This window comes from Cydia pomonella, chromosome 10 (genome assembly GCF_033807575.1).
Source record: "Cydia pomonella isolate Wapato2018A chromosome 10, ilCydPomo1, whole genome shotgun sequence".
Classification (NCBI taxonomy): Eukaryota; Metazoa; Arthropoda; class Insecta; order Lepidoptera; family Tortricidae; genus Cydia; species Cydia pomonella.
In genome coordinates this window covers 13,208,472-13,231,824 of record NC_084712.1, presented here as the reverse complement: position 1 = coordinate 13,231,824, position 23,353 = coordinate 13,208,472, and the positions used below count along the sequence as shown (strand labels likewise).

The window sequence follows — 23,353 nt, the reverse complement described above, 5'->3', positions numbered from 1 at the left end:
GGAGGACGTCCTATCGGACGCCCTAGGTATCGCTGGAGCGACATGGTGGAGGCGGATCTGCGCGAGCTTCGAGTCGACAATTGGCGAGAGGTCGCACAGGACCGAGAAAAGTGGCGCTGTCTTGTGTCGGAGGCCAAGTCTCATTTTGGGTCGCTGAGCCAACGGAGTAAGTAAGTAAGTAAGTAAGTATCGGCTTCGTAGGCAGGGTCACTACCCACTAGGCCGGACCGTCAAAACCTACAATTATTACAAATAAGATACCCGCAATTTGCGAATTTCCCCCAGCATGCATTCTCTTGTCGTTTTCAATAACGCGCATCTGGACATGTGTCAAGCGCTCGTAATGCAAAGGAAATAAAACTAAGCTTTTAGTCAATATTTTTCTTTATTAAAAAAGACCTTTATAAATATTCGGCTAACAAATCCGTTATTCCTTGAATCCAATACAACCCTTCTCTAAAATAGACATCACAGATAAAAATATAGACACAGAATATTTTTGCCACTAAATCTTCGTTTGGTGTCTTATCAAACGCTGTTTAGCTTCTCGAGGTTTAGAACAACAATATAATATAATCTAAAGTTAAATTAAATTAATCATGTTCTTATTAAATTTTCATGACTATAGTTGGACTAACATTATGTATGTACTTATCTACTTCCTTCGATTTATTTTCCGAACCCAAAAAGGTTGTGAGTATGCGTTGTTATCTACTTTCGCTACTAATGCTTTGTGTAATAGGGACCGTGCGCGTTGGAGGGTCTGCCATCTTGTGGCCTGGATCGGAACCATAAACATGTACATTTACACGTCACGTGTTTTGTTGTACATAAGTAGTAGGTTCTGCCATGTTGTGGACTACATCGGAACAATAAACATCACATTACGCCTCGCGCCAAAAATCTGACGGCTCCTGTGCTGCCTCCTACAGTTCATGCACGCTCCCTATACTCGTAGCTGGGGTGCCTAGCGAAGATGACAGTTGTTGAAAGAAAACGTCAATCGAAACATAAATAATGTATGAAAATAGTCACGTGACTTTCGTAGTATCTGTCATCCCGATACAATTTTCATAACGTTAGGCGGTTGTCGAGGTACGATTGTCATCTTGGCTAGGCCCCCTTGGCTATAACCGCGAATATCGAAGTTCGTCAATTGCGGGCATTTTTCTCTGTTACTCTAATTACGTCTTAAAGTAAAAGAGAAAGATCCCCGCAATTTGCGAATTTCGGTTTTCGCGGTAATCCCCCTGATTAGACGTTACAGTCAGCATCAAAAATAGCGACCATTCTCTAATAGATTTACCTTCATAAAGAGATGTCTCTATTTGTACCCAAAACTTCATAGTTCTAAGCTCTCATGAGCTTGGCAGTTAGTTTTGGCGCGATGTTCTATCCGCTACTATTGATGCTGGTGGTACACGCAGCTGCAAAAGTGCATGACCACTTTATAAATGAATTCCATTAATGATGTGTCCATGCCATTTTGCAGCTCGCTGTACATAGTAAAGTAGTATGGCACATCGTAATGCAGTCAAAAAAGCGCAACTAATTTTCGATAGATAAATAAGTATAATATAGACAATGTGTTATTTATCAATAGCGATAGAGCATATCAGCACTTAACTCAGGCGGATCGTTGCAACTTATTGGGGATGATAGGTGATGCTGATTGTGCGAATCAAAACTAAAATAAGAACCACCCGGACGTATCTGAAAAACCGACTGAATTAAATGCAACAGGGAGTATTACTGCAATGTTCTGCCGTCAGAGTGCAGCACTAGCACAAACTGTACACCATAGAAGGAACTTATACAGCGGGTATTTTTGATACCACTGCGTAACCAAAGGGTAATAGTTAGTTTCGGCTATAATGAACACACTTTCATAGGTTTTATAAAAAACAGACAGCTTTTATTTTTCCATATAAAATAATTCAACAAGCAATGTATTACTACTTTGTTTTAACTCAAAACGTCACATTTAATGACGCGACGTCACAAGTGACTATGATGTACGAAATACATTGCTGCTCGAAAACATATCAAAAATGAATTATGCTCTGGAATTTAACGCTAAATTTAAAAAATCTTTTATAATCGTATTATAGCACCTATGTCTAGTTTAAGTTTGCGATTTTATCAAAAAAAAAAACACTCTGTATACTCGTATTACCGTAAATAGTTTTTTGTCAAGTTTTTACATATTATTTGTTAGGTACGCATAAATATGACTTTGATGCATCAAACAGGTTTGATTACGGTTTGTGCTAGTGGCTAATCCTACGCAGAGCTTTGCGTAATATTCCCTATTAAATACCTACAGTAAATCATACTTAATTTAGTCCATATACTCGTAAGTACTGTGAAAGCCTTCAATGTGAAACTTTGAAAGCAGATTTTAATCAAAGAATAATATAACATGTAAAAGTTTTATGATATGTTTTAATAGTACAGCCCCACTTCTTAAATCTACAGGAATGTAGACAATTGAATAAGTGAGCAAATAGTCTAAACCATACGGTCGATACCGATGTCATTTATTTTAAAGGTGAACATCCGCCAAAGCTGTGCGAGATCGTGGAGCAATGCAAGGAAGCGTTCCCATTGGTGCGTGCGTTTTTCTTGGCGTATGCAATGCATTGTTTGTGGTAGATTTTCCTCGTGCGTCGTTCCGCTATCTAGCTCAGCTCTGGTGGATGCTTACCCAATTGCATAATAGGGACTTCGTTCCCTGCAAAATAACACCTCAATTCTTATTAATGTTATTTCTTTTAATAGATTTAAAGAAACAAAGTCATAAATTCGAAACTAAAATACGCACAAGTGCAGGACATTGATGTGCACGTATCAGCTATAAGCTGCACATACTCATAAATGAAAAATATTAAATGTCATCGGTGGTTTTTTGAAATAAAATAATTTATACACATTAACATGCGTATAATAAACGTTAGATGGATAGTTACGAACGGTATAGACTAGACCCCGTGACCACAAATGCTGAAAATGCCACGTAATATCGGGATTTAAATACCTACATAGATATTTCTAATTTAATATCCGGAATAAGTCGTTTAAATCGTTTTAATATATCGTTAAAAGTATGGTATATTTAGTTTGTCATTTTATACACCAACATCATTTTGAATTACTGTGATATTGATTTAAATAAGGCCAAACAGTAATTTCCACCGTTTTAAACTTAGACCAAGATAGCACAGGGTGTGTGTATTATTTATACGTAATAATTCCATAGAAATTTGACGTTAAAATTAACATTTCCTCGGTCATGGGTTATAAAATAGCTGCAGGCTTATCGAGGTCTCACTAAGCTGTGTAATGATGATTTAAAGTCCTATCTTTGGGAAAATGTAGACTGTAGCATTGTTACTACTATATTAATTAAATACATAATGAGCGGATTTCATTCTAACAGGTCATTAGATATTGTCGCATGGTAAACTTTATACATAGGTATCCTAATATCAGATATAATGTTAATAATCTAACAAAGAGCAATAGCTAAACATCATTTAATAGTAGATACTATAATAATAGGCTTCAGTATATAAAACGTGCACTTATGTACTCTGACGGCTTAATACAATATTTACAAGATTCATGGTAAGCCTGGTGATTAATGACCCTAATAGAGACGAAACATTTTCGAATGAATTCTAAAGACACCTGTATGATTATTATATACAATTATATATTTATTTATTTATTTGAGATCAGGTAAATGAATCTACTTCACAACATCCATTTATTATTTAATACTTTAAATACAGAGTGTCAATGATAATAACAATACGTCTCATAATAAAAAATTATAATAAAGATGTTCTTAACTTTAATCTTAGGCTGATTGTTAAACTATGGTAGACGTGTAATGTAATTGCAGTTTTTTTTTACACAAACCAATGCTACTATGAACCAACTTATTCATTAGATGTAGGTAGTTATAGGAACGCACAATCTAGGAGATAGGTAGGTACTTAAAGGATCTCCGTTTAAATCACATTGTAGTTATTTGGTGCGCAATAAGACAGTCTATGAAATGACTAATAGCTTATTCGATCTGTACATGACTGGAGTGCTACTATCTATACGACACGGCAGATATTCCATGAAATATTTCCCCATGATGCATGCCCTAAGCGAAATAGCGTATAAGTTCCAAAGTTGCATACACGGCCATGTCAGTCGTATGCACTTGTAACAAGACGACTTGAAGACGTGAAATGAAGGTACAGCAAACTGTAAAATTGCATGAACATAAAAGTCTTTAAGCAGGGTATCAAGCATCCCTATAGCTGGCTGTACATTAGTGTGGACATAACTTTACACAAGTTTAGCTTATACATTTAACAGTAATTACAGACTTTAAATTATCCTTAAAACGCCATCGGAATTCTTTAGAATAATTGTTGAGCAAATACAAATAATGAAATATTAGGCTGACGCAAACATTCATCAACATTACATTCACGTACAATATATTATGTTATGTAGCTATTAAACAAACAAGGTACACTTCTGAAAATAAAATAAAAACAAATTATCTAAAAGCTGGTCCTCTTTAATATATTTTTATATAGTAATAGTGTCATAAAAATTATTTGGGGCATTAATTGTACCTACGAGGCCTTATGTAAATACAATTTTCGTAATCATTAATTTAAACGAATACAAATTTCAGTTCACTTAGAGTTAGATCAAGCATTTTGTACACGTACTTACTTATTATGGCTTAATTTTATTAAGTCCATTAGAACAACTACAAGAATGGGTTATACGACCATTTTAACAGTTTACCTACAAATTGTTAGTATATTTTACATGTGAACGACTAGAATCGTTTCTATATAAGACGAACTATTATAATGAACGGCCTACTTTCTGTGAATGTACACCAGACCGACTAATAAGGGTTTTCAGAAACGTACTCGATTTAACAAGTACTTAGTCTGGTGTCTTTAGACAACATGATGGAGTTATCTTTACTGCATACTCGAAGTTTTGTACCTTCATGCGTTATAAAATATGTGACTCCGATCGTAGTTTCAGGTCTGAGTGTTAATATCATAATATCATGCATGTTTTTAATAAAACCATTTGGGTACCGGCAAAACTAGTTAAAATCCATCACTATAAACATAAACATGTTAGCATACTTTGCCTTATGTAGATACCTACTTGCATAAAGCATTTCACATTTCATTAAGTATAACGGCCCCGCCAACTTCGAGAAATCAGGTTAAAAAAAATGGGAAAAAATTAGAAATCTCTCTCAAAATTCGATTGAAGGCGGTTAAAACACAAATAACTTTTAAAAATGTCGATACTGTCTTATCAAAACATCTTATCATAAAGACAATATTTCGGATAATTTCTAACGTTGAACTACATCATCAAAATTCCGTACATCATTATGAATGTGATACCCGTCACTGTTAAAAAATCCTGTACTTATGGAATTGATGGAATTATTATTTACTTGAGCAACCCCGGACCTTGTGGCCCTTGAACCGATGGACGATGAACTCCGCGTGTTGAATGAATTTAAAATTTCGTAAGGTACTATCGCCCATTGCGACTTTTCCTTTTACACTTTTTTGGCACAATACAATTTTTACTTTTATTATTTGAAAATGTTATTCCCATATTTATTCCGAGAGTGCAAGTAAACCGGTTGGCAAGTTATCTCCATCATACACGCTTTTTTTACAGTCCACTACTGATGTGCAAATTGCGGGAAAAAAATCATGGAAGTTTATACTTTGGAAATAGGAATTTTCAATCTCCATACAAAAATTACAGAAGTTACTGAAATCTTCCCTTGTAGAAATTGTGTATACTTTCGGCACATCAGGTGTCCACCAGTTCCCTAGACAGCTTTGTACCGTATAGATAGCCTACGCTGGGCAAACCTTGTCTAGTTTTTGCTTCACCGTAGTAACTCGCGCCATCAACTCTTCTGCCCACCGGTGAGCAGTGCGATCGATTGTGGATGGCACCATGATACACTGCATACCTCCGAATTCGCATGCCATCTGTAATGATGCAAATAAAATATGAATAAATAATCAAATAAAACAGTTTAAAAACGTTTAGAAAAACTAAATACTTATAGGTTCCTATACTTCCCTGTGGTCTACCAGTCCAAAGGCATTATGTTCAGTCGAGGACACGGTCCTCCAACCTGTCTGATCTTCACCCATAGGCACCACGAGCCCGAACTATCAGAGACTTAGCGGTTCAGCCACAGAATAGATAATAGTAGGTACCTACTACGTACAGTTTTCAAACTGCTAGGTAGTCGTAGTTTGGTCGCTCACCCGAATAGTGAAGTAGTAGCGCGCAGTTAGTTGCGAACCCAACAGCGCTGGCACCCGGAGCCAACTCTCAGAGGAAGTGGTTGCCGAGCTATACCCCTACCCGATATTGATGTAGCAACGCCCAGTCAGTGGCCACCCCCACGGCGCTAGCACCGGGAGTCATCTCCCAGAGGAAGTGGTTGCTGACCTAAACTTCTAGCTGGTTGTAGTTTGGTCACTCACCCGATAGTGATGTAGCAACGCGCGGTCAGTGGCGACCCCTACAGCACTGGCTCCCGGAGCCATCTCCCAGAGGAAGTGGTTGCCGAGTTCGATAGCGTCGCTGGGCCGCACGGCGTACTTGCTGCGGTGCTTGAGTGCGTGCGGTGCAGCCCAGCGGCGAGTTTTCCGTGACGTCAGCAGCGGCGTCGGCGCGTCGGCGTCGTCCTAGATTAAAAAAGTTGCGCTTAAGGAATAGGAAAGCGGTTGACTTTCGAGCGAGGTCAAGGGTAAAAGCATGTATCTATAATTGTATAATTAATAAGCTCTCCCGATTTCAAAAGACACTTAAGTTCAATTTAAAAAATACAATACTTAAAACAAAACGTAAACGCTCTTGGTGAGAATAATGAGCTTTTTAAAAAAAAGTTTTTATAGCTCGGATAGAGAATTTAATTTTTTAGCTTAAATAATAAACTTTGAAATATTTTATATCTTGTCGCAAGAATTTTATTGTTTCCTTATATAGGAAACACAAAATGTCTTGACACAAGAGTATTTACTTGGCTGGAGAACTATTTTTTTTTCTGTGTATACTCGATAAATTAAGGTGGTTCGCTTTTCATACAAAAAACAATTGCGTTTTATGAAGTTATTGCACACTATTACTACATAAATATGTGCGCATCTATCTACTTTCGAATATTAGTTTGCGATAAATTGATAGAAAAACTAGGTTTCATACAGAAATCACGCAATAAACATTATTTTGGTGTTACATTGATAAAAAATATAACGGTTTTTGCGTGATTTTTGTATGAATCATAATTTTTCTATCAATTTAGCGCTAATATTCAAAAGAAGATAGATGCGCACATATTTATGTACGAGTAGTAATAGTGTGTAATGACTTCATAAAACGCAATCACTTTTTGTATGGAAAGCAAACCACCCATGTTGTTAATATTTTCACAAGGGCCACGCAGTTGTAAAGTTGGTAACGTATAAATTACAGCTTGCGGTAAAAGTATGATTAGGACAATATATTGATACTGTAATCTAGACTCTAGATTATAGCATGCAAAATATTTTTTCCTGAATATGAACGCCGACACGAGCTTAGGAGGCCGGTAGCGCGACGAGCAGCTAGCTATTGCATGCTGCAAATTACCATTTACCATAAACTATAGCTATGTGAACCCGATTGCACTTAACGACCACCGTTATTTTAAATGATAACGCCAAGAACGCCTCGCGTGCATGGGTACCGATAGTGCGCACCGAGGGCTACGGTGTACCTACTTGCGGGCTAGCACGCATCCACAATTCGTCCACGTTTACCAGAACCAACTATAGCCGTAAGTAAATCTAGTTTCTCACCTCCCACCGCAAGTAAAAGAAGGCGTTCCTAAAAATGAACGCCGAGGGTGCCTTCGCGGGCGTATTATATGAGGCACGCAGAGCAGTGAGTAGTGCCGGCAGCGTGCGCTCGCGGCGCGGCAGCACCGCCTCGTCCACGTCGATCACCAGAAGCCAGCCTGCCGTGGACATGGAGCGGTACAGGCAGTCGTTAAACGCTGCAAATTGGCCCTCCGTTCTGAAAATAAAGGTATAATAGCGTAAGTAGGTTTTACGTACGTTTTTTACCTACATTTGTACAACTTTGCACGGTGGCTATGAGTATTGAGCAACAAATAATAAATAAATTTAGGATTTGTGTTGTCGACACGCACACGGTGATGGTGTTCATTTTCACAACTCGAGGGCTAGCAGTGAATAGCTTAAACCCGAAAAGTAGTGAGCAAATTCGGCTTGTAATGATGTCACAATCCGTCAACTCTGTCGAAATCAATATGCAGATTTTTGACTAAGTAATACAATCTATCAGTGTAAGTAGATAATAGGTACCTAAGTGAATGTTAAAAATGTATCACCTATGTAGGTAAGAACGGTCTTGATGAAAAGTCTGAAGAAGAACATATTACGCTTACCTTATCTCTACTTTAGAAACTAGCGGCAGTTTCCACTGTAACAGCGTGACGAGTCCCTCTCGCCGGTATTGTTCTAACAGGCACGCTACGGGGGCGCTCAGTGAGGCATTGTACATGTAGAAGTGACTCGCCCCTAGTAGACGGTTCAGCTCAAACCACTCCACCAGCCAGTCGTCTCTGGCGTAGGAGTAATGGAATGGTTTAACACAGACGTGTAGGTTTTCCTGTAAAAAGAGAATCGTGATTGCAATATTATGGCTGGAGGACTTTATTAGTCAGTCCTAGATATTTGACTTATTATCACACCCCGGGTTTTTGAATAAAAATCTTAATCAAAATCTCTAAAAAAATATTATTTAAAATAACACTCAAAAGAATTACTTTTTCGAACAAAATCGCTGCATTTGAGTCATGGCCATTCATGACCATGTTAAGATTTTTGTTCGGATTCCCGCGGTGAGGCACCGTCCGTGCCGATCACTGCTTATTATTAAGAGAATAAACTTTAAAAGGTGAGTAAGATTTAGTGAATATTGTTTATATTGAGCTGACCATAGAAGCGGTTGGAAAAGGAACTTAAATAACTGTAGAAAACAAAGCAATGATATCAAAGTTAACAAACCTTAAGAGTTTAAACGCTAAAGATGCGTAAGCTGCTGCTTGCTAAGTGTTTCATGCCTAATGGGTCCATTTAAGCAACTGTTTCACCTCCGAGGATCAGCGAGTACTGGGCTACAAGTACCTAAGTTTCATGAAAGTGAAAATAGCCGATAGTTGGCGTTTTCTCGCTCGCAGTGCCACTGATAGCTCGCGTTTTAAACTACAACTAGGAAACAAATTATTTTATTAAATAGTTTTTGATATATAAATTTTAAATGCCGAGCCGGCCGTGGCCGGGTGGTCCAGAGGTCAGGACATTAGCAGCGTATGCTGAAGACGCCGGTTCGATTCCGGCCTCCGTTACCGGTGGTCACTTTTTCATTAATGTATGAAATATATTTCAGCTAGTTTATTCTGTCACAGTTGGAAGAATGAAGTAGTTAATAACTGAGCTTACCTCGATGCCACTCTTGGGCGTGGTGTCGAGCACAGGCAGTAGGTTGGTGGGCGCGCTATGCGTGTGCGCGCTAGACATCACGGCCACTGCTGCGCCAGCAGTCTCCTGCGGTTTCACGCCAGTGTCCCTCAGGCTACATAGCACGTACGTCGCGCTGTACTTGAGGTTCCAATTTTCGCGTATAGGCTGAAACATGAGAGAACGCTCGTGATGTTTTGAATGGTAGATAGACGTCTATCTACCGTACGACTATGCTAACTTAGATTGACCCATTAGGTAAGTAGATACACACATCTCTATTTAAAACAAACAAAACAGGGAAACCAATAAATACATGGGCTACTTCGTGAATTTATAACTGAAAAATAATGGTTAAACGCACTCCACAATCGAAAAATTTCGAAGTAAGAATTAATTATCATTCCAAGCTTTTTTCAATTTTATTAACATTTGGTTCGTTTACGGACAACCAAGTGACCGGGTCCAACCGGACGCACTTATGATCCTTTCTATGACTTTGAAGACCCTCATCCCTTTTATAAAATCACCTAGATTTATAGAAAGGGTCTCTGAATAGCGCATTCAAATAAGCCTCAAACCCATAACATTATAAGGGCCGTATTTACTGTACTGTGCTCCCCTGAAAACTTTACGGGGATAAGTTTGAAACAAAATCTGGGAATCATTCCTTTTGCTTTTCAAAAATGGTTAAGACGGAAGTATACGTCCATACAAAAAGTGAAAACGTTTTTCCACTTGTAAATATTTTCCCTTCTCCATGATTTTTTTGTATGTTATTGACACAATTAAAAACTGTGTTTATAGATTTTTCTTTTTTTCAAAATTATCAAATCCATAAAATCATTTTTTTAAAGTGAGACTTATAAACCTAGAATATATTATGCGAAGCAATCGACATTAAAATCAAATAGATTTGTTAAGATTTAGTTAGTGGAAAACGTTTTCTCCCGAAATGGAATTTCATAATTTGCAGAATAAATTTTTGAATTTTGAATTTTGAATTCATATAAAAATTACCGTTATTTCGTTATATTTGAAAAGATATTCTTCCCTCTTAAGACTATGTTTTCAATTTGATGCCCCTCAGATTAAGACCCTCCCCTTATAAGTGGGTACTTATCCTTTTCCTATTTACCCTTATACCTATGTTTTTTTTGTAAAGGCCGTAAAATACAATATCTCTTAATTAAATCAACCTGCCCCTGAGAATAAGCATTCGGCTGTCGAGCAGGTGGACAGGGCACGCTGTCTGCGCAGCATGCTCTGGTCCCAGTGCACCCGCCTGCCACTTCAAAGTTGGTAGTCTATTATACCTTGACTCGGACATGCAACGCTATCGATGTGTCTTGTTCATCGCGATCACCCACATCGAACCGTCCATCGCTTAAGTAGTAGCCTGTTTCATACCTTAACTCTAGCCTTGACAGTAATCGTGCGGTTGTCCAGCAGCCACAAGCGACAGACCACGGTGTCTGCTCCGCGTGTCTTGGTCGCCGCTATGATCCGCACCGCGCCCACCGTCCGTCGCTCCACATACGCGGAGTAGACGAAGAATTTGAACCTGGAATTAGGAAATGTTTATGAAAACAAACGGTTTTTTAATTTGGAATTTAGAGTTAAAACTTTTACTATACACGTTACAATTACTTGAACTACACAACCACGTATAGTCCATATAGGTAAAGTAATTAAATACACGCTCGCTCGCAATATAGTTTAGTGTGCGTAATTTTGATATCATCTCAGTCACAAGACTGCTCGTTAAATAATAGTAATTACTTTAAAAATTCGTAATTTTTTAATAAATTCCGTTTGTAAGCTAACATTTTGACACCTATTCAGTAAACACACGAGTAATAGTGACGATCTATTTAGACTTCCCTCCATTGTAGCTAAAATTGGAATCATGTATATTTTAATAACAATATGTCGCGGGATTGTTATCCAATTTTTTGTCACAAAGGTAACTAAATCCAGCTGCAAAAATTCATTTATTTTTATACGACCTAGATTTATATCCAAACCAATCAAATATTTCATTACATTTAATAATAAATATTAAAAAAAAAATAGTATTATTATAGAATATGCTTGTATTATAATACTGGTAATTTCATAACTGCTCCTAATCCAATTTTATCTTCATTACCTACAGCATAAACGAGATTTTATGGAACGCCCTGCAGAAATAAAGTAACAGCGCAATATTTTCTTCCTTTTATTTTGTGTTCTAAAAATCTTAAGAAATACAATTTAGAGTAACTTACAGCTGCATTATCAGGCTATATTACCGATAATTATTTGTCAATAAAAGGAAGCAGGCAATCGCTGGATAAGTAATAATTCCCAAACTTTTCTTTTAATTATGTCAATGGAAGGCTCCATTCCTGTAATTTTTTGTTAATTAATTTATAAGTATTTTATTAATGATCTGCTTCACCTACTGTAGGTACCTATTACTTATATTACAATGAACGCCTTCGGCACCACCCGAGCCTCACCGGATAAGCGAAAAATTGATTTAAGTAAAAGGCGATTACAGAGATTAAGCGCGTACAGACCCAGTTACTTGTTACAAGAGCCAAGCTTTGAGCCATAATGAACCTTATGTATATACTCCAAGAACACAAACATGTGCCTCATTTTCATTGTACCAACAACGTGCACAGTTTTTTTCTCGCTCAGAGGCAAATAAAATGTTGATACCGTATAATGCTTTATTCAGAGAAGACTTCCACATTTTTATTAAGGGTAGGCTGATAAGGAAAGCAGGATAATGATGCCGCTGTTAATGTTATCTATATTTTTTTTTCTACTCCAGCACTTATTTCTCGATTAAATGACTGCCAGTTGAGATCGAAATCAATTTCGTGGAAGGTGGAAGCCTTGTCCATAACAGCAGTGTTGTAAGGAATATTCATGCAATATTATGCTGATTTTTTAATGCGGACTTCTAGGCAAATATCTATTAACCAATATTTACTTTGATTTTTGATGTGTTCGCTGCTGTCCCAGGAGAAATATTATATCCAACGATAGGTACATAATTAGTTCTTAAATTTCTCAACTCTCCTCTCTAGTCAACTGCGTCTCGTTTTGTAACTTATTACAGTTATTATATACTTGTTTCACAAAATACTATTCTTGTTGTGCTATTTAAAGCATTAGTGACAAGTGAAATATTATAGAGATCAGCAGCGGTATCATGGTCGCATTTTTATCACTTGTCATATTATGCGTCACTCTTGCACTTGCATACTTGTTAGAACGTGACAGGCATGGTGACTAATGATAAAGAGCCAACCATCTTAGCCCTATAGATGTATTTATAAAAACAATTACCTATCAGCGTAGAAATAATAAACATAGTAACATCCATGGCCAAGACTACGTACCCCCAGCTGCAAAAGTGCTATGATGTGCCCAAGTTTGCAGTTCTCCGTAAGAAACTAAGTATTTTGTCGTAGTTATTAATGATTAATAATAATAAATGAAATTCTAGGCCGACTGTTAAGTAAATGATCTGATGGTCATACTTATTTAGGTCAATAACAAAATAGGAACACTCTCGAACATAAGTCAAACTTTGAATGTGGGTACTTTAGACAAGTAATATTACCGTATAGGGTGTCATCATAAATCAGAGCAAGGAACGTGTAATGAAGGATAATTGATGGAGCAACAGCACAGATCCAGTAGCAGGGACGGCGGATACTTAAGCAACTCCCAAGGAAACCCTTTTACAACTGCTACCCTTGCATGATTTAGGGATTCAAATTTATTCCTGACTTTGCGAAATCACAGAAAGATTATGTAATTTGAACAAGTTTATCGTCCGAGAAAAACCAAGAAACTCGCACCCGAGTAGCAAAATCTACGTATAAAATAAATATATTTTATTAGTCGAATTTATGTTTACAAAACAAAATAACTAATATCAAATAAAACTATTTATGTACAACTTCTTTGACGTAGGTACACTTACTGGTATTGCTAAATGTGGTATTTTTATTATTGCGTGTGAATCTCGTTAGACATGCCGTGCGTTGTAACTTTCATAGCAATCGCATACTAAAATGCTGCTCCCAGAATACAAATTGTGTTGAAAACTGCCTTTACATACTATGAGGCTTGCACATGTTCCAAAGCGTACTACTTATTAGGTTTACATTGATTGACTACGCTGTACGCGTGAGTCGAAGCTTGAATGTTGTTAGCAAACTAATTGCGATTTGTAGATGTTGGTGCACGGTAAATCCTTGGGTGTAATTAGTCGTTCTTGATCAAATTTCACTATTACCTAATGTAGTCCACATTTACGATACCATAATATTTATGTTGTTTTATGAGGCAGGCATTCGGTTTTTCATCATATAGTAAGTATATTACCTAGTATTTAGTCCATCTATTTCACCCATTAGCCTATTATAAGATTCCATTAACTCTCAATAATCATTACTTACCTCTGTACTTCCTGTGCTTCCGATGATTCGTTCGGCCTAGTCCAGAGGAAGCATCCGAACGGTGTTCCCCTCACATATCATTAAATTGTTGGAAGGTTCTATACTCTAATTACTCTATGCATTGGCATCGGCTCCACGCACGCCTCTACATTAGCACCCTTACACCGTTACACACATTATACAGACATTGTTGTTCCATATCTATTTTGAAAAGACCTATACGTTGTCTATTGCACTCACTTTAGGAAATTGTATTTAGCTCTGTTGTTGACTGGTCAATGAATAATTTTTAAGAAAAAAAAAACCGACTTCAATGAGGGAGACCGGTGAAAGAACGATTAGTGTTGATTTTGGATTTTATACAATGAAATTAAAAAGACAGCGTCCTATGCCTAATTATGTCGAAAAGGAGGTAACATGTTTTTTTATGTTACTGCACCCACTATGACACATTTCAGATTTACCCTATGGTTCACTGGTAAGATACCCGCAATAGGGTATTCGACTGAAAATTATTTCACACCATGCATGAAATAAAGCACCAGATAATTATTAAAAAAATGAAATAGGATAGAAATATATAAATGTGCTAACCTAACTGCTTGACAAACATGCAAAGAGAACAAATTGCCAAACGTGAACTATGCATCATTGAAGAGTTCCGTTCTGTTTATAATCAGCAGTTCCACTTCATCAAATATCACTTCTACAAATGATTTGTTGATGAAAATACTAAGATCACTATAAATATATATGCCTTTAACATTTGAGGAGTTCCCTCGATTCCTCATGGACCCCATCGTCAGAACTCTAACTTGACAAAAAATGGGCATGAAAATCTAATTTGCTTAACAAACACAGCGAAGAGGACAAATCGCCAAACGTGTACTATGCGTCGTTGAAGAGTTCCATTCTTATCAGCAGTTCCACTTCATCAAATGTCACTTTTTTAAATGTAAATGCTTGATTTGTTGAAGAAAATACAAAAATAACTATATCGATTCCTCATGAATGCCATCATCAGAACTGAGTTTTGACAAAAACGGGACCATTCTGTATATATAAATTCAAACAAAAAAATAATTTTCAAAATCGGTTTAGAAATGACGGACTTACGGAGTAACAAACATTAAAAAACAAAAAAAAACATACAACCGAATTGATAACCTCCTCCTTTTGAAATCTTGAAGTCGGTTAAAAAGACATTGAAATCTCTCATTTCCCGCTTCCGTAAGGCTGCACCAGCAACAACGCTGCTGCAGTCGCCATCTGAATAAAGCTATGGTTATTAAAATACAAAAAAAATCAGTCGAATTGAGAACCTCCTCCTTTTTTGAAGTCGGTTAATAATTAAAGACTACTATCAGTACGTTTTATCTATCCCTTTATTAACAATTTACGTCAAAATGAGCTTGATTTAATTCGGCAACGCTATTATTAAAATAGCCGCTCGAAATGTTCCAGAGCCCGCATGTCAAAGCGGAATTAATTTAGCATTTGCGAATTTGTGCCGGCCGGTTGTTCCAAAACAAAACCGAGCTTTGAATACAATCCCAGCTCACTGCACCGCTCCAGGGATTTATATTTCGCGGAAACTTAATTGCAGGCTCCAACTTACTAAAATCACCAAAAGGGCCTCTTGCATCTATGCGTGTACAGTTCACAACAACGCATTACATGCCTAAAGTAAACCGACAAGTTGCATGCAGTGCATCGCAACAAACTCAATCGATACGGAATAAATAAGAATATCCCTACACTGTGTGTATTATGCTTTCATAATTTTTTTTTACATACGACAGCGGCCAGGAAAGAATACGACTTTTAGATTTAGAAGTCATATGTAGTTGTGGGTAACGGGAATTGACTCCAAAGGAAACAACTAATCACTTTCACAGCTGTATTAAAACAAGCGGTACATAGTCTCAAGCACAAGCGGAAGAAAGAAAATGTAAACACTACGTAAACGTAAGCGATAAGCGAGCGCGGGCGCAGCGCGGAGCGGCATGCATTCGCCGTCAGGTCGAGTGTCTGACTGGCGTGGCGGCGTGGCGGGCGGCGCGGCCAGTGCGGCCGCGCACCTCGTCGAGCCGGTTTCTTGGTGTGACGTCACGGCTGCGTGTCCACCGCGGCGGAGATTGGATTTGTATCTATGTACGTGTTTATTTATGTATATATTGCATGTGCGTTATTATAGTGAATATTTATATATTTATTTGTGCATTTATATTTATATATGTAAGAGTTTTATATGATTTATATATTTAGTTATGTTAACTATGTAAGTAGGTATATATGTAATATTTATGTATATAAGTAATATGTATTTATAAGTATATAGATGGGTGGCATTGCCACATCAGTCCCCCCCAGAGACCGTCTCACGGGCGATAATAATCTGGGAAGGTTACCCGTCGGCCTGATCTGGTATGTTTTATTATTTTTCCTTTCTGTGGTTCTTTTTCTATATCTTTTTTACTCACATTTCTCGTTTCTTTCACAGGCTTCGGCGTATTCTCTTTTTCAGGATTTCTTTCTCTTTCAGGTTGAGTTCCAGTACCAGACGTCGGCTCAGCTAACAGGTAAGCTGGTTTTAAGCGATCGATGGTTACGGTGTTGGTCTTTCCGTTCACCCGTATTTTAAAAACCTTCTCTCCTCTTTCCAGAACTGCGTGTGGTCCTGTGTAAGCTGGTTTTAGCGCGCCACGCACAGCGTCTTCCCTTAAGAAAACGTGGGTGGATGTTGCCAAGTCTTTGAATATAAACGTCTTCTTCTGACCATGCCTAGAAGTAGGCACAGGTTGAAGTTTATGGGTTATATTCTTCAGGCGTGCAGTGAAGTCGGTGAGGTCGGTTGTGGTGTCGGTACTGGGCTGGAAAAATTCCCCAGGCAGTCGGAGCGGTTCGCCGTATACCAGCTCTGCAGAAGAAGCTTGCAGCTCTTCCTTAAAAGCGCTCCTTACTCCCATCAGGACCAATGGTAAGGCTTCTGTCCAGCTTTCTTGAGCATGACATATGATTGCTGCTTTCAACTGCCTATGGAATCTCTCCAAAATTCCATTGCAGGCAGGGTGGTATGCAGTTGTGCGTCGATGCTTGTAACCGATGATCTTCGCCAAATAATTAAATAGAGCTGATTCGAATTGTGCTCCTCGATCCGTCACTATATCTATAGGGCAACCGAATCTGGAGATCCACGTAGTGAGCAGTGATTTCGCCACTGTTTCTGCAGTTATATCCATCATTGGTATCGCCTCCGGCCATCGAGTAAAGCGGTCGATAGCAGTGAGGCAGTAACGAAACCCTTGAGAAGGAGGCAGCGGTCCTACTATGTCAATATGCACATGGGTAAACCTAGCTTTAGGTAACTGGTACGTACCCAAAGGTGCTTGAACATGCCTTGTTATCTTTGACCTCTGACAGGCCAAGCAGGCCCGAGCCCATTCGCGACAATCTTTGTTTAAGCTCGGCCATATGAATCGCTCGGCTACAAGTTTCGTAGATGCCTTGATCCCAGGATGGCTGAGTGAGTGTAGGCTGTTAAATACTTGCCGTCTATACTCTGGAGTCACATATGGTCTGAGTGCCGAGGTGCTGTCGTCACAGTAGAGTGCCGTAGATGACCCTGGTATTGTCAGCTTCCTTAGGCTGATGCTGTACCCGGTGTCTCCTTCCAAGATCTGCCTGAGTTCCTGGTCAGTCTCTTGTGCCTTGGCGAGGATGGACAGATCGACTGGTTTCTCAAGCTCCTCGATTCTGGACAAGGTGTCTGCAACGACGTTGTTTTTCCCGGAGATATGTCTGATGTCAGTCGTAAATTGGGAAATGTAGTCGAGGTGTCGGAACTGCCTCGGCGAGCAATTTGACTTGCTGTTTGTGAAGGCAAAACACAACGGCTTGTGGTCTGTGAAGACGGTGAATACTCGCGCCTCCAGCATATGCTTAAAATACCTGATCGAGTTGTAGATCGCTAGCAGTTCGCGGTCATAGGGCGAGTATTTCCGTTGTGCCGAACTGAGCTTCTTGGAGTAGAATGCTAGTGGCTGCCATGCGTCGCCTTTCCATTGTTGAAGTACTCCGCCTGCAGCTGTGTCGGAAGCGTCTGTAACGAGCGCAAGATGAGCATCAGGATCAGGGTGCGCTAACATTGCGGCTTGGCAGAGGCTAGACTTGCAGTCGAGGAAAGCTTTCATCTGGTCATCTTTCAGGTCGACTGGTTGTGATCCTCTAACTGATCCGGTGAGTAACTCGTGCAGCGGAGCTTGGAGCTGGGCGGCTTGGGGTATAAACCGACGATAAAAGTTAATCATCCCTAGGAACCTCCTAAGTTCTTTAACGGTTTTGGGCGTAGGGAATGACTGAACAGCTTCTACCTTGTTTTCCAGGGGCTTCGTGCCATCGGCTGTGATGTGATACCCTAAGAACTTAATCTCTGGAACTCCGAAGACACACTTTGATGGATTGATAACCATGCCGTACTCTCTCAACTTGGTAAAGAGCTGTCGTAAGTGATCTTCGTGCGTTGCTTCATCAGGCGAAAAGATGAGAAAATCGTCCAGATAGGCGTAAACAAAGTCCATTCCTCTTGTGACCTCGTCGACAAAGCGCTGGAACGTTTGCCCTGCATTTCTGAGACCGAAGGTCATAAAGGGAAATTCATACAGCCCAAATGGTGTCGAAATCGCTGTCTTTGGTATGTCTTCCACGTTGACAGGTATTTGGTTGTAGGCCTTGATCAAGTCGATTGTCGAGAAGACCTTACATCCGGCGAGCTGGTGTGAGAAGTCATGGATGTGACGAATAGGATAGCGATCTGGAACAGTCCTGGCATTCAATTGCCTATAGTCACCGCAAGGTCTCCAGCCATTATCTTTCTTAGGTGCCAGATGCAGTGGCGAAGACCAAGGACTTAGTGACGGTCTGGCGGTTCCACACTTGAGCATGGACTCAAACTCCTGTTTGGCTATCTTGAGTTTGTCTGGTGCTAACCTTCTGGGTGTGCAGTGGACCGGAGGACCATCAGTCGTCTTGATGTAGTGGACCGTGCTATGTTTTATATCACGATGAACTCCAGGTGGCCGTGTGATGTCCGGGAACTCCTGTACTATGCTATCATACCTCGACTCTCCAAATGACGTCTTGATTGATGATATGTTGCGTGCTTTGTGGGCTGACATGGCTGCTACAGAGAGGGATGTCAAATTGTCAATTAAGCGTTTGTTACGGCTGTCGACGAGTAAATAGTAGAAAGATAGGAAGTCGACGCCTATAATTGGTTTGGTGACGTCGGCCACAGTAAATTGCCAACTGTACTCACGACGAAGACCTAAATCCAAGTGTAGCTGTGCATAACCATAAGTGTTGATCACAGTTCCATTTGCGGCGAACAGTTCGTATTGAGTTTTAGGTCGATGTTCACGTAGAGCCGAGCGTGGAAAAACACAGAGATCGCTTCCTGTATCTACGAGAAACTGCATTTTGGTACGTCGGTCTGTAACAAACAGGCGACCGGGTCTAGAGCAATCGTTGGCCGCCATTACAGATTGCCCTGACCGTTTCCCGAAACAAAATCGCAGGGTTTTACGCACTTCGTTGCTTGCGACTGGAATTTGGAATGGTACCAGCACACGGGCCATCTGCGGTAGCTGGACTGTGATCGACCTTGACTAGTCCCACGACTACGACTGCGGCCATACCTCTGTGATCCATTCGTCCTACCTCTGGGTCGCGATCTGGAGGTCATTTCTGCGCGCAGGTCTTGCATCTGTCTTGTCAATTCGGCTATCTGGTTAGCCATGTAGTCGATTGCAGCATTCTGAGGCACCGGCATAGCACTGGCTTGTGACGTACTTGCTACCTGGGGGGTTGGAGGGGTGAGGTCCCATACACGATCGGCGGTGTTTGCCAAGGCGTCAAGCGTCTGCGGAGTGGGTTGCGATGCTATTGCTGCTTGGATGTTCATTGGTAAACGATTTATCCAAATAGTCCTTAAAAGTTCCTCATGTACCTGTGGGCCTGCCAGATGCTGAAGATGCCGCAAGAACTGGGACGGCTTGCGATCCCCTAACTCCTCGTGCACCAACAATCTCTTGAGTTCCTTTTCTCGGGATGCTGACAGCCTTGAGATCAGTTCTGTTTTCAGCTTCTCGTACTTGTTCTCTGCTGGTGGGTTAACAATTACGTCTTTTACCTCAGCCGCGTACTCGTGATCTAGCTGTGACAGTACATAATAAAATTTCGTAACATCAGATGTAATCTTGGACAAAACAAAGTGACCTTCTACTTGCGCAAACCAAACGGCCGGTTCCTGACGCCAAAATGGTGGTAGTCGTACTCCAACGCGAAATGTATCGGTACCCGTGGACAACGGCATAGTGGAAAATTCCGTTAGCGGTTGCGCTGCCGGAGGTTGCGCGATATCAGCTTGAGTTGTATTTGCACTCTCCCCGCTTGGGCCGCCTTTACCATCACCCATATTTGTTTTTCAGAAAGGCTGCGATAAATGTCCAAATAGAGGGGTCACCAGTGTAGTTGTGGGTAACGGGAATTGACTCCAAAGGAAACAACTAATCACTTTCACAGCTGTATTAAAACAAGCGGTACATAGTCTCAAGCACAAGCGGAAGAAAGAAAATGTAAACACTACGTAAACGTAAGCGATAAGCGAGCGCGGGCGCAGCGCGGAGCGGCATGCATTCGCCGTCAGGTCGAGTGTCTGACTGGCGTGGCGGCGTGGCGGGCGGCGCGGCCAGTGCGGCCGCGCACCTCGTCGAGCCGGTTTCTTGGTGTGACGTCACGGCTGCGTGTCCACCGCGGCGGAGATTGGATTTGTATCTATGTACGTGTTTATTTATGTATATATTGCATGTGCGTTATTATAGTGAATATTTATATATTTATTTGTGCATTTATATTTATATATGTAAGAGTTTTATATGATTTATATATTTAGTTATGTTAACTATGTAAGTAGGTATATATGTAATATTTATGTATATAAGTAATATGTATTTATAAGTATATAGATGGGTGGCATTGCCACACATACAGCAGTGATAGATTTTTTTACGTATAAAGCTAAAATGGAAAAATAGTATAAAGGCACGCGAGGGACGCGTTGTTGTATGGAGGTTGTTGGTGTTGATGTATTTACCCATAGGAATCCATATAGGTATTACATACATATTATTATGGCGTAGGTAAGTTACTACAAAGGAGTAAGGTGCAAAATTGTGAACATATATTTGACGTCGACTGTACATGCCCGTTAGTGAATTACGTCACTGTCATTTTATTCAGATAGCTACTTCCATACAAAGAGCCGTGTTTCTTGAATATTCTTGATGTAGTTTCTGTAGCAATAATAATTCAAACTTGCTACAACTTATAGGGCTGTTATTTTCTTACGGCCCGATTCGAAGAATGATTAAGACACGTTTAAGATCTTAGAAAGATCTTGGAAACATCTTTAAAAGATCGATAACTAAACGACATGTCAAAAGTGACGTTTATTTCCAATCGGCTGTGATCCCAATAAGATCTATGATATTTCTAACGTTAAAGTGACATTGGTTGCCCGAATCGAGCTGCTTCTGTCAATTATACGACATACAAACGATATCTAAATGAGAACTTATCTAAACCAGAACTTATCGTTATCGTATTTCATTCTTCGAATCAGGCCGCTAGTCGAGCGCGTCGTAGGGGCAGCTTACGACGGGCAGGTACCCGTAATCATTTCTTCTAAACTATGCTTAAGTGAGGAGATCTGTATTTTTTACACTGGTCTTTCTCACACTAGTATATATGTAGTCGGTAAGCTATGAGAATCATCCTGCCCTGATGTCTTCCGCTTCGTTTACTCTTTTAACACTTTTCATGCATGATAGCCGGTAAAGCTTAAACTTTACAAAACTACCCATGAAATAACAGTACTAAGTTCGTCCCTACGTTTAGCTTAAGTAACGGCCTGATTCTAATTTTAATATACGTCAAAGATAAGATCTCGATACGATATGGATCGGATCTAGATGTAATACGTTCGGAACGGCAGGCCAAATACCCAATAAAAGTAAGTGTACACTATTTAGTCCCGTTTCAGTTTTGGTTTAAATCAACATAATATCATTCGAGTTCAAGGGTATTTTTTTTTATTTATGAGCCGAGCGAATTGCAACACTTTTCGCACTTGCCATGGAAGGTACTAAATATTCCATCTCCAAAATCTCTCACGCCAAGTTCATTCCAATATCTGATTTAATATCAAATGAAGGAAAAGGCGATTATGGTTTTGAACAGGTTCCCCTATATTTTGCGTAATATTATAACGGTCTTGTGCCCTTAGATTAAATCTATTGAGCAGATTAATAGGTAGGCTTAAACCATGAAACTACATTCAATAGGAAATGTAATCTAATAGCTCACAATGACAACATCCTTCGCCGGAACTAGGAACAGGCGGTTGTTGCCGACTTGATGGATGGGTTTCCGCCATTCCATTATACACCCATACCAGCGCCTTTTCTGTACACCCTTTTCTCGAATAACCAACTCAACGAAGAATAAAATGAAATTGGAATTTTACGGAATTCGTGCGCAGATTCGAAACTAGAAAACATTTTTTGCTCGTATAGCGGAAGAGTCGTCTGTCTCCACATTTGAGTTGCCTCAGGGCAAGCGTGCATTCGTTACCTACCGCAGGTGGTTCATATTTTGATAAACTGATAAACTATATTACTTATTTTACGAATATATTGAAAATTCTTAAAATATATACATACACACGGTGTCGCTTTCAGTGCAAAAAATGGTGCTAACCTAATTTTTGTAACTTTATTGCTTCAAAAAGTATAAATAAACTTACAAAATAATAGTCAAGAGGCCAAAATCTGCTACTTTTGAAACTTACACTTAAAATTCATGTAAGTTTCTGTAATTTTCAAATGGGAAAATTCGCTTATATTTCTTTTTTTTCTTGGTATTCGAGTTTTTAACGAACAGACAGATAGACGCGGCGCTACTTTGCTATATAATAATATGAGAATTCGTTAAAGCGCTGCCTGCTTTCTTGTTTCAAAACTGGTCACAATTTTGTTTTATAGGAATTAACAGCATTTCAAATATGTAGAATTAAACGTCGAGCGGAGTCTGTAATGCTCAATAAAAACATTACGAATATTATGGTGTATTAGGATAACGAGTAAGAGAGAGTCAAATTAAATTAAATTTATGAGAGATTAAAATGAAATATGTTTAAATATATACATACGAAGCAAAACA

The 23,353-nt window shown here is 39.3% G+C and overlaps 1 protein-coding gene across 1 annotated transcript in view; it reads right to left on the bottom strand.

Annotated features, from left to right (window-relative positions):
• Positions 1-366: 366 nt before the first annotated feature.
• LOC133522146 (uncharacterized) overlaps positions 367-23,353 on the bottom strand; it is a 59,668-nt gene continuing 36,681 nt past the window's right edge. Inside the window, exons 3-8 of the mRNA XM_061857374.1 lie at positions 11,019-11,172; positions 9,591-9,776; positions 8,534-8,757; positions 7,923-8,139; positions 6,567-6,770; positions 367-6,059 (exon numbers count right to left, since the gene is read on the bottom strand). Coding sequence (XP_061713358.1) covers positions 5,922-6,059; positions 6,567-6,770; positions 7,923-8,139; positions 8,534-8,757; positions 9,591-9,776; positions 11,019-11,172 — 1,123 coding nt within the window. The 3' untranslated portion in view covers positions 367-5,921. The remainder of the gene's footprint in view (positions 6,060-6,566; positions 6,771-7,922; positions 8,140-8,533; positions 8,758-9,590; positions 9,777-11,018; positions 11,173-23,353) is intronic.